Raw genomic sequence first — 12499 nt, 5'->3', positions numbered from 1 at the left:
AGAGCATGTGCATAAGGAATGACCTTTGGTAAATGCAAGAGGGTCTGAAAGTGAAAGGGTGGTCACAGTGCCCAAGGGAGGGGGTGGTCGGTCAGGAGAGCAGGTTGGATTGGAATCTAGAACACAATTTAGTCAAATAAACTGAGGCTGAAGGCCCCCTTCACTTAGCCTGGCTCAGTGTTATTTTCCTCATCTCTAAACTGAGAATAATAATTATAGTTAACAAATTTGTGAGGACTAAATGAGATGATGCATAGAGATAGAATCTTTTGTAGGCTTTACTATATATTACACTAAATACCCAATGTTCCAATTATTTTTTTGTCTGTCAGAATTTCACAAGGGTAAAAATCAATTCTTATTTTTTTAATCCCCAGCATTTGGTATTTAAGGTTTTCAGGAACTGTTTATTGAAATGCATTGTTATATATTAGAGATGAGGGTCATCTTGCAACTCTGATTAACTAGACATACAGCTTTGACTAGATATACAGTGTTGACTCAGCTTCATTGGAGTCTTGTGATTTGGGGCCACTCCTCAGAAATAGTTCTGAGACTGGATCAGATTGACAACTTTTTCATGCTGGCCCAGCTACATGATGAGTGTTCTAATAGGTGTGCCTCTTTGGAGCATAAGCCTGCTCAAGAATGGATGACAGTTCTCCAACTCTTCTGTCTTGTCTGGCATAGACATTGTGAAATGGGAGTGCTTCCTACTCAGCATGGGTGAGGATCTTAGATGACCCCACTTTTGGAGGTAGTAGCAGCTGGTCCTGGGAATTGTTGATACTCACAGTGGGAGCCAGAGCACATGTAGCTAGCTCCTTTTGATCTTTGGTTATATCTTACAGAAATGGAAGACTTATTTTTCATGCTCTTATCCTCTTTTTAAATTAGAACAAGCAAACCAAAACAGTAGCCATTACATTGAGGTAAATATTGAAATAAGAAATTAACAACAAAAGCCCAGTTCGTATCTACATTCTGGAAGGACTACCCTTCTTTTCTATCATCTTTTCTAATTAAATTTATGACACAGGTATCCTAGTTTTCTAAACCCTGGATATGCTATGACCCTGGCACCAGAAATTTTTGCTTTTCTTTTGTGCTATAATAGCAAACTTTGTCCATACTCAAATGGAATAGCAAAAGGTGCTAGACAGAGCACATAGGCCATTTTCAGCGCATTTGTTGAACATTCGCGTAACTTTCAAATGAGTTAGTGCTTGAGAAGTCTATCAATGTACTAGTAAAACCAGTTCTTCTAGATTATTAGAGGACCATACATTTTTTAACCTCTTTTTCCCTGCACATTGTTCATGATATTTAATGAAGTCAGCAAGGACTCTTATGTCAGTCTTATAGCTGCAGAAGTAAGATCGCTGATTGAGCAGTTGTCAGGGAATGTCAGAGTTGAAGGACAGTGTGATAGAAGGGGAAGAGGCACACAGGGGATTGTAGGTCCCTCTTGGAAACCAGGTGATTTAAAAAAAATTTTTATTTACTTTTTTATTTATTTATTGGTACTGGGGATTGGAACCTGGGATATCATACCTCCAAGCTACATCCCCAGCCATATTCTTTTTTATTCTTTATTTTGATACAGGGTCTCACTGAGTTGTAAAGGGCCTTACTAAGTAGTAGCTCAGGCTGTCCTGAACCATAGTCCTCCTGTCTCAGCCTCCCAAATGCTGGGATTACAAGTGTGCGCCACCACGCCCGGCTACCAGGTGATATTTTAAGAAGCTTCTGCCACCCTGAAGAACAGGGATATAAGAGAGGCAGTTCATTGGCTGATGGGTGAATTGACTATGAGATCCTGTGATAATGCCTGGCCCATCCAATCCGTAGCTCTAGCCCTGCTACAGTTTTGTTGTTGTTTTAGTTACAGGGGATGGAAGCCAGTGGGCTACATCCCCAGCCCAAGTGTTTATTCTTTATTTTGAAACAGGATCTCACTGTGAATTGCAAAGGGGCTTACTAAGTAGCTGAGGCTCTTCGCAAACCAAGATCCTCCTGTCTCAGCCTCCCAAATGCTGGGATTACAAACATGCACCACCACGCCTGGCTTGCTACAATTCTTTCTGTATAAACTTCATGAGTAATGTCTCTCTGGATTAATACCACCTACAGTGCAGTCTTTAAGGAATCTTCTCTTTCTCCAGTACATTATGATATGCTTAGAGCACTTGGTGATACCATCCATTTTAGTCCCCTTGCCTGGCCACTCTTTTTTTTTTTTTTTTTTTTTTTTTTTGAGGTACTGGGGATGGAACCCAGGGCCTTCTACCTCCAGGCTACACTCCCAGGCCTATTTTATATTTTATTTGGAAACAGGGTCTCTTAAGCCAGCAGAGGCTGGCTTCGAACCTGCGTGATCCTCCTGTCTCAGCCTCCCAAGCACGGGGATTACAAGCGTGTGCCACCACGCCCGGCTGCTTGGCCACTCTTAATCTCCCGTATATTTATCTGGTCACTGTTGATTTTAGAATTAGCCGATTAAGAATTATGTAAAAGTATGGAGTGTTTCTAAAACCTCATATTAAGTATAGTCATTATTAAATTACTCAATAAAATCTTTTCAGTACTTATTGTGTGCAAAGCCTGTTTTAGATTGGGGGACAAAGACTTCCCCACAAGGGCTTATAGTTGGTGGGGAGATAGACTTAAATGATTACTTAAATGAATGTGAAATTGCAATTTGTCTGGTGTTAGCAGGGAATAACACGTGAGAACCTGGAACAGAGAAGGACTCGTAAGGCAGTGACCTGAGACCCAATGAATAAACAAAAAATCTACAGGCCAAGGGCTGGGGGAAGTGTAGCTCAGTGGTAGAGAACCTGGTTCCATCCCGAGTGCTGAACACATGGGTTACCACGTAGATTACCACCTAATATGTGGATGCAGATGGTTTAGTGGAGAAAAAAAGTATTAAGTGTTAGTCTAAAAAAGTAGGGCAACTTTGAGGAGATGCAATGTCTGTGTTGTGTCCTTTTAGCTCTTTGGGGCCAAATGAAATTGTGTTTTGGCACCTTAAGGGATATTGAGGAATGTTGCTTCTTAGAGTTTTCCCTTCTGGCTGGATGAAATTAATCTGAGGAAAGCAGTTTCAGTTTTTGACTCAAAGCTGATGATATGAACATTTCTAAGCATTTTTACCTAAGAGCTTCTTTGTAAACCCCTAGCCCAGTTCTTTTCAAGGTCAGTGGTCTTTCTGGCAGGACCTTTGCCTTTTCTGCCTTTCCTGAGGTACCCCCAGGTGCATCACACTTTTGTGAAGATGTGCACGCAGATTGTGAACTCGGTAAGAAATCAGAAAATTGATTTCTTGAGAACCAGTGGAATGGAAATGACCAGGCTGCTTCTCTGGCTTTTCAACAGATCCTCAGGAGTGGTAGCTGACTTGAACTCCTGTGTGCTTCTGTTCTGTGTGTGGCTGATACAGTGAAGTATAGTTCTCTTCAGGAAATTTTCTAATATGTTCTAATCAGTTTTGTAGGAAAACTGGTTTCCTACAACAAGCAATAATTTTCTCTTTTGTAATGGGAAACTGGAGACCAGGTTTGTTAGAACTGGTACACAGCAGTAAAGAATGTTTGCTCTGATTTAGGATGGGGCTTGGGCTAACACTTGGATAAGAACTCATTTTTCTTCCAAAACCTATGGCAAGGTACTGATCCTGTTTCAGCCTCAGTTTGCTTATCTGTAAAATGGAGTTAATACTAGAATTGTTGTGAGGATTAATGAGCTACTAACAGAAGCCTATTATAGGTTGGCTATTATCATTAGAGTTAAAAGCAAGCATTTGAGGTGGAATTGCTTTGGCAAATAAATTGTGGAGGACTTTGGTCACTGCAGGGCTGGACCGATTTGTTATTACTGCTCAGGAGCCTTTTTGACTTATGCTTTTTGGCAGTATTCCAAATAGGTGAGGCCGAGCCAGGTGTGATGGTGCATGCCTGTAATCGCAGTACTTGGGAGTCTGAGACATGAGAATCACAGGTTCACAGTCAGCCTCAGCAACTTAGTGAGACTCTGTTTTAAAATAAATAATAAGCCGTGTGTGGTAGCTCATGCTTGGAATCCCTGTGTTTGGGAGGTGGAGACCGGAGGATCGCGTAGGTTCAAAGCCAGCCTCACTGGTTTAGTGCCAATGTTAAAACATATTTAACGATTAGGGAAGGGAAGAAGAGGTGTCAGTGCCCCCCCCCCCTTGGTACTGGATATTGAACCCAGGGACATTCTGCCTCTGACTACACTCCCAGCCCAGTTTCTTATTCTTTATTTTGAAACAGGATCTCACTAAATTGTAGCGGGCCTCACTAAATAGCTGAGGATGGCTGCGAACCCGTGATCCTCCTGTCTCTACCTCCCAAGTACTGGGATTACAAATGTGTGCCACCATGCCCAGCTATCAGAGCTTTTAAAATGAAAAAATAAAATGTATAAATTGAGCATTTGAGGTATTTAATAAAGATAAGGGTGCGAGGGAAAGGTCCCTAGCTGCTTGCTTTTTCCTTTCAGGAAATGCTCTAGTTTAGAGGATTGATTTTATTCTTTGTTCTAGAAGACTTTACGGGCTGTGACCAGGTGATTGATCTGGAATGGAGAGGGTCTCTAAGCGTCCCTTCTTCTTTCCTCCTTTCCTTTTTTTATTCTTTTCCTTTTTATGTGGTTGGTCTGGGGATTAGACCCAGGGCCTCTCACATACTATACAAGTGCTATAGCACTGAGCTACTTCCCTCGCTTTTTCTTTTCAGTTTCTAGTGAGGGAAAGGCACCAAGCACCCTCCCTCTCTTCTGGACATAGATACATAGGCTCATTTCCATGTTGTGATTTCAGCTGTACACAGGCTCTCTCGTGCAGGATCTCACAGAGCAGGCAGTACAACTCTTCATTCCATTCTTTCAGATGGGCCAATGAGACCCCAACACTTGCCCAGGATCCTCCTGATGTCTTTGTCAACTAGGAACCACCCAGACTCTTGATTGTGTCCTGTAATTTTTTCTAAAAGATGTTTATTGGTCAGGCGTGGTGGCGCACACTTGTAATCCCAGTGCTTGGGAGGCTGAGACAGGAGGATCACATAAGTTGGAAGCCAGCCTCAGCTACTTAGTGAGGTTCTCAGCAACTTAGTGAGACTCTGTTTCCAAGTAAAGTATGAAATAGGTCTGGGAGTATAGCCTGGAGGTAGAAAAAGCCCCTGGGTTCCACCCCCGGTACCACACACACACAAAAAAGATATTTATTGGGTATAGTAAATAATGTGTGCTTAATTCACTCCCCTACTTAGAGTACTTGAGTTGCTCACATTTCCCACAGGATAAATCCCAAACTCCTTAAAATGGCAGTCAGCTTTTTAGCATTGGTGAGCACTTCAGCTAAATTAATAGGAGAGATAAAGAGATTAATCCCCGTGCTTGGGAGGCGGAGACAGGAGAATCGCGCAGGTTCGAAGCCAGCTTCGCTGGCTTAAGAGACCCTGTTTCCAAATAAAAATATAAAATAGGTCTGGGAGTGTAGCCCGGAGATAGGAGGGTTTCTAGGAACCCCAGTACCACCAAAATAAATTAATAATAATAATAATAATAATAATAATAATAATAAATTTAGTCTTTGCAGTGACAGATAATGACAACTCTCAATGAGAATTTTTTTCTGGGTACTGAGGATTGAACCCAGAGACATTCTACCTCCAAGGCACACAGCAGCCCAATTTTATATCTTATTTGGAAACGGTCTCACTAGGTTGCTGAGAGCCTCACTAAATTGCCAAGGCTGGGCTTTGAACCTGTGATCCTCCTGTCTCAGCCTCCCAAGTACTGGAATTACAAGTGTGCACCATTATGTCCACCTTGAGAATTTTTTAAATTACCAAAACACTCTTAGTATTTACCATGTGAGAATAGTGCTCTTGCTTAAACACCCAGAGAAATGCATCGGAATCAGCAGAGGAACTCTTTACACATCATTCCTATGCTCGAGGTGGGGCTGAGTACCCATATGGATAACAAGCTCCCCAGGTAACCTCTCATGCCTCGAGTTTGAGCAGAACTGCCCTAGAGGGACATGGTTTGTTGACATCTCATGGGATGAGAATCATAGTCACCTCTGCAACAGACCATGCTCAAAATGGATCCCTTGGGAAAGCTACAACATTGTATTTCTGCCTTAAGATGGGCTATCTAGTCTCTCTCTTCCTCAGTTGTACCCAAGTTTCTTCTAAAGCCATAGTCCAATCTGAATTAACAAATTCAGAAAACTTATTATACCTAGAGCCTTCTACCAAAAATAAATAATCCAGTTTTATTTTATTTTTTATTTTATTTTATTGGTGGTACTGGGGTTCCTGGAAGCCCTTCTACCTCCGGGCTACACTCCCAGACCTATTTTTACATTTTTATATTTGGAAACAGGGTCTCCTAAGCCAACGCGCGCGGCTGGCTTCGAACCTGCGCGATCCTCCTGTCTCTGCCTCCCAAGCGCGGGGATTACAAGCGTGCGCCACCACGCCCGGCTCAGACCTAATTTTTTAAAATATATTTTTATTTGGAAACAGGGTCTCTTATCTTAAGCCAGCAAGGCTGGCTCCGAACCTGCGCAATCCTCCTGTCTCCGCCTCCCAAACGCGGGGATTACAAGCATGCGACCTGCAATAATCCAGTTTTATTTGTTGACAAACTGGCTCTATCTTGTAGAGTTTTCCAGTCAGGATTTGACTGATTGCATTCCCCGCTGGATTATTTAATGTGTTTCTCTGTCCCAGTATTTGTTTCTTTTTGCAATACTGAGGATTGAACTCAGCAGCATTCTACCTCAAGCTGTAATCCCAGCCCTATTTTTCATTCTTTATTTTGAAACAAGGTCTTATTAAGTAGCTGACTCAGGTCCATGAAACTGAGATCCTCCTGTCTCATCCTCCCAATTACTGGGATTCCAAGCGTATGCCACCATGCCTGGCTCCAGTGTTTCTTATAAATTGGCGGATTTCTGTAGCTCAAGCAGATTGAGATTAGATATTTTGGTAAGAATACTTTATAGATGGTGTGATAGACTTCATTCATTAAGAGGCCTACCATGTCTCTCTTTTTGTTATGTTGACACTTGACAGCCCTTTTTGGTCATCACTTTGGAAGCATTGTTCATTAAGGTTTGCTAATTGTGTGTGTGTGTGTGTGTGTGTGTGTGTGTGTGTGTGTGTGTGTGTGTGTTTTACTGGGAATTGAACCTTGAACCCAGGGGCATTCTACCTCTGAGCTACACTCCCCAGCCCTATTTTATTTTTATTTTTGAAACAGGGTCTCACTAGGTTGATGAGAGTCTCACTACTTGCTGAGTCACAGTCTTTCCTTAACCTGTGATCCTCCTGTCTAAGTCTCCCAAGTACTGGAATTACAGTCACGTGCCACCATGCCTGGCTTACTAATTATCTTTGACTGTATGGTAAACACTGAACCCAAATAGGGCTTGGAAATACATTTCTTGAGAAACAGTGACACCAAACCAGGCTTTGGTTTTCCATTAGAAGTGGTTGCACACCTTGGCTCTGTCTTGCCATTTTAGGTAACTTAGAATGGACATTGAATGTACCAACTGTCTTTAGTGATCCCCAGTAAGCCATAGAGATGAATCTGTACTGACTAGATACATGTATATTTCCCTGTTTTTGCCTTTAAGCTTTTATATATGTTCATTTTTTCTAAGAACACACAATCTCTTTTGTGTTTGGCCCTTGATTCTCACAGGTGGAGAGGAGACTCATGCTGGAGGTGTCTTCTGTTCCTCTCTGTTTGAGCTCCTTACTTTGCTATGTGCCGCTTCAACTTGTTTATTTACATAAGAGGTGCTCATCCCTGCTTTTCTGCTTGGGACAACGAATAGTTATTAATCCTAAATAATTAGTTTAATACTTTGACTATCACTAACTTTTGGGAATGTTCCATATTTTGGGAATTTTCCTGTTTAAAAACAATGTTTAAAAATTGTGTGTGTGTGTGTGTGTTTGTGTGTGTGTGTGGTGTTATTAGAGACTGAACCCATGGCTTCTACCTCTGAGCTACACTCCAAAACTATTTTATTTTTATTTTGAAATAGGGTCTTCTTAGGTTGATAAGAGTTTCACTACTTGCTTAGGCTATCCTCGAATCTATGATCCTTCTCAACCTCAAATATTAGGATTATAGGTGTGTGCCATCACGCCTATCTTAAAAACATGTTTTTAAAAAGTAGTTTGTTATCTGGGTGTGGTGGCACACACTTGTCATCCCAGTACTTGGGAGGCTGAGACAGGAGGATCGTGCAGGTTTGAAGCCAGCCTCAGCTACTTAATGAGGTGCTCAGCAATGTAGTAAGACCATTTCCAAATAAACTAATAGAATAGGTCTGGGAGTGTAGCCCAGAGGTAGAAAGCCCCTGGGTTCCATCCCCAGTTACACACACACACACACATACACACACACACACACACACACACACACACACACACACAACTAGCTTGTTAAATAAAAACATAGCTTCTGAGGGTACGTGGTTTAGTGTTTGTTTTTTTTTTTTTTGTGGTACTGGGGGTGGAACCCAGAGGCTTTCTACCTCCGGGCTATACCCCCAGACCTATTTTATATTTTATTTGGAAACAGGGTCTCACTAAGTTGCTGAGAGCCTCACTAAGTAGCTGAGGCTGGCTTTGAACCTGCACGATCCTCCTGTCTCAGCCTCCCAAATGCGGGGATTACAAGTGTGCGCCACCACGCCCGGCTTTTAGTGTGTTTTTTAAAAGTATGCTTTTATATTATTTTGAGTCCTTAACAAAGAAAAAGATTACCCTTTGCTTTTCTTTTTTAGGAAATTCACACAAATGAAAAGGAAGTAGCAGAGAAGGAAATAACTCTTCACTTGTTGCCAGGTAACAGTCATGTTAGCATTATAACTCCTGTATAGCCAAAGCCAATGAGAAGTTACATCATCTGTAGTATCAGTATATTTAAAGACCTTTGTTTTCAGCCTCTGGAATGTAGTAGTAATGAGTTGGACAAATATTTCAAGGTCTTTAGTTCAGTAACTTTACACCTGGCTCTGCATATTACAACATCTGGAAAGAATTATTCTTATTTTCCTCTCCTCCCCAGCAGAATCAAATAAAACTGGGAAATTCTCACCTTTTTCACAAGCAAATGAGGCCTTTTTCAGGTTGTCCGTCTTGGCCCCATCCAGTATTTTTTTACTCTCTTTCTTTTTTTGTGGCATAGGGGATTGAACTCAGGGGCATTCTATCTCCGAGCTAAACCCACACCCCTATTATTCATTTATTCATTCATTCATTCACTCATTCATTCATTCAGCGGAACTGGGGATTGAACCCAGAGGCATTCTACCTCTGAGCTACAACCCCAGCCCTATTTTTTATTATTTATTTTTTAATTATTATTATTATTTGTGGTGCTGGGGATTGAACCCAGGGGCATTCTAACTTCGAGCTACACCCCCCAGACCAATTTTTTATTCTTTATTTTGAAGCAGGGTCTTACTAAGCTACGGAGGACCTCACAAGTTGCGGAGAATGGCCACAAATCTTTGATCCTTATGTCTCAGCCTCCCAAATACTGGGGTTAAAAGCTTATGCCACCACACCTGGCTTTATTTTTATTTTGGAAGTGCTTCGCTAAAACTTTCAATCCTCCTGTGTCTCAGCCTCCCAAGAACTACCACCACACCCAGCTCCACCCAGTATTTCTCTACTTTTTGCAGTACTGGGAATGGAACCCAGGGGCATTTTACCTCCAAGCTACACCATCAGTCCTATTTTTTATTCTTTATTTTTAAACAGGGTCTCACTGAGTTTCAAAGGGCCTCAACTAAGTAACTGAGGCTGTCCATGAACGGCGATCCTTCTGTCTCGGCCTCCCAAATGCTGGGATTACAAGCATGCACCACCACGCCTGGCTTCCACCCAGTATTTCTAATCTCCCTTCAGGAAAACCTCAGTACTCTGAAGAGCTCTATACCCCAAGCTTTCTCCCTGCTGCCCAAGCCTGTAGTTGCCTTTGAACAGTGTAGCTGCCCACGCCTCCTAGGTTAGGTATTGGAAGGTAGCCTCACTTGTCTGTTTCTGCTAGCGTATCTGAGCATGGGTACCAGTGATGCTGGGATTTACCAACCCTGGGGCCACTGAGGCTTTGCTTAGCAGTCATTTATTATTAGGAGGCTGGATTAGTTGATAATTTTTAGAGGAGAGTGACTATAGCTTAATTTAGATTTTAATCATTTCTGAGTCCAGGAACGGAAACTACTTGGTGGCACATCTTATCAGTTTATGGGAAATTCTATCCATTGTGTATTTTTTTTCCTCAGTCAGAATAACTTTTTTTTTTTTTTTTTTTTTGGTGTTGAAGATTGAACCCAGGGCCTCACTTATGCTAGGCAAGCACTCTACCACCGAGTCACACCCTCAGCCCAATATATATATATATGGTACTGGGGATGGAACCTAGGGGCCTTCTACCTCTGGGCTATACCTCCAGACCTATTTTATATTTTTTTTGGAAACAGAGTCTCATCAAGTTGCTGAGAGCCTCACTAAGCTGCTGAGACTGGCTTCAAACCTGTAATCTTTCTGTCTCAGCCTCCCAAGTACTAGGATTACAAGCGTGCGCCACCATGCCTGGCTCCAAAATAACTTTTTATATAACTTTTTAAAATATGCATTACTCTAAAACAATAGAGGACCCATTCTGATACTGTGTTATTCCAGTTTGTTGAAGAGATATGAATATGTGCAAGTTTCTGACTATTCCACTTTATTTGGTAGAACATTGAAATCATAAAGTTTTTTCTTTTCCTTTCTTCCTTTCTTTCTTCTTTCTTTTCCTTTCTTTTCTTTTCTTTTCTTTCTTTTTTTTTTTTTTTTTTGGTGGTACTGGGGTTCCTGGAAGCCCTTCTACCTCCGGGCTACACTCCCAGACCTATTTTTACATTTTTTTATTTGGAAACAGGGTCTCCTAAGCCAGTGTGCGCGGCTGGCTTCGAACCTGTGCCATCCTCCTGTCTCTGCCTCCCAAGCACAGGGATTACAAGCGTGCGCCACCACGCCCAGCAACCCAGACCTATTTTTAAAAATATTTTATTTGGAAACAGGGTCTCACTAAGTTGCTGAGAACCTCACTAAGTAGCTGGGGCTGGCTTCGAACCTCTGCTATCCTCCTGTCTCAGATTCCAAGCACGGAGATTACAAGTGTGCCACCACGCCTGGCTTCTCTTGTTGAGGCTGGCTACAAACCTGCATTCCTCCTGTCTCAGCTTTCTAAGTACTAGGATTACAAACATGCATCACCATACCTGGCTTCATTTTCTTTTTCTTTTTCTTTTTCTTTTTCTCTTTTCTTTTCTTTCTTTCTTTCTTTCTTTTCTTTCCTTTTTTTTTTTTTTTTTTGTGGCACTGGGGATTGGACCCAGAGGCGTTCTACCTCTGAGCTATACCCTCAGCTCTATTTTATTTTTATTTTGAAACAGGGTCTTATTTGGTTGCTTGCCGAGAGTCTCACTATTTGCTGAGGCTCTCCTTGAATTTGTGATCTCCTGTCTTAGCCTTCCACGTACTGGGATTATAAGAATGTTCCACTGTGCCCAGCTTTTTTCTTATTTTCTTATTAGTGCATATTAATTATACAGAATAGTGGGCTTCATTGTGGCTTATTTATGCATGCAACATATTTTGATCATTTTACTCAACTTCTTTTCTTAGTGTTTTTAAGTTTCAAAGGCTTTTTTCAATAATGATGACTTAAACCTTGATTCAGGCCGGGCGTGGTGGCACACGCTTGTAATCCCTGCGCTTGGTGGAGACAGGAGGATCGTGCAGTTTTGAAGCCAGCTTCACTGGCTTAAGAGACTCTGTTTCCAAATAAAAAAGTATAAAAATAGGTCTGGGCGTGTAGCCCAGAGGTAGAAGAGTTTCTAGGAACCCCAGTACCACAAAAAAAAAAAAAAAAAAAAAACCTTGATTCATATCTCTTGGTCTTTTTTCTTGGGATTATACATTCTGAAATTACCTTTTAGTAACTGGGTGTTTTGTATATTCTCCCTTCTAGATTATTTGATGATCTCTTCTAAGTGTGTGGCTGTTAGCTTCCTGGAAGCACAGTTAGCTTTTCTGAACCTCAGTTTTCTAAACTAGAGTGCAATCCTTTCCAGCTCCCAGCACTCGTGCTTCTAGAGCCTATGTCTGGTACAGACAAGTTGGTAGTTGTGGTGCAGCATGGCACGTTTGCAGGGGGTCTCACCAGGAATGTTCTAATAGCTGCTGCATGATGGGTCTGGTCTTCAGCACATGACCGTGGAACGGGACCGTCCTGTCTTAGAGTCTCACTGTTAAAAGCCATCGAGCACTGGGAGTTGAAGCACAGGAAGCCTTGCCCACATGTCTTCACCTTGAACTTAGCTGAAACATTTTTTTCTGGAATTATTTTAAGCCTTAATGAGACCCTAAGTTTATTGTTTTCTTCA

At 41.8% G+C, this 12499-nt stretch overlaps 1 protein-coding gene across 3 annotated transcripts in view; it reads left to right on the top strand.

The window, feature by feature from the left end:
- MTMR12 (myotubularin related protein 12) overlaps nt 1–12499 on the top strand; it is a gene marked incomplete at both ends in the record, with an annotated part of 106161 nt that overhangs the window by 26801 nt on the left and 66861 nt on the right. For all 3 annotated transcript variants that reach the window (XM_080705542.1, XM_080705544.1, XM_080705543.1), the window contains one exon: nt 8843–8903. In XM_080705542.1, coding sequence (XP_080561668.1) covers nt 8843–8903 — 61 coding nt within the window. The remainder of the gene's footprint in view (nt 1–8842; nt 8904–12499) is intronic.

This window comes from Muscardinus avellanarius (genome assembly GCF_963383645.1).
Source record: "Muscardinus avellanarius genome assembly, chromosome: 1".
In the NCBI taxonomy this organism is placed as follows: Eukaryota; Metazoa; Chordata; class Mammalia; order Rodentia; family Gliridae; genus Muscardinus; species Muscardinus avellanarius.
The sequence above is the reverse complement of the archived record's forward strand: the minus strand, read 5'-3'. Positions and strand labels throughout refer to the sequence as shown.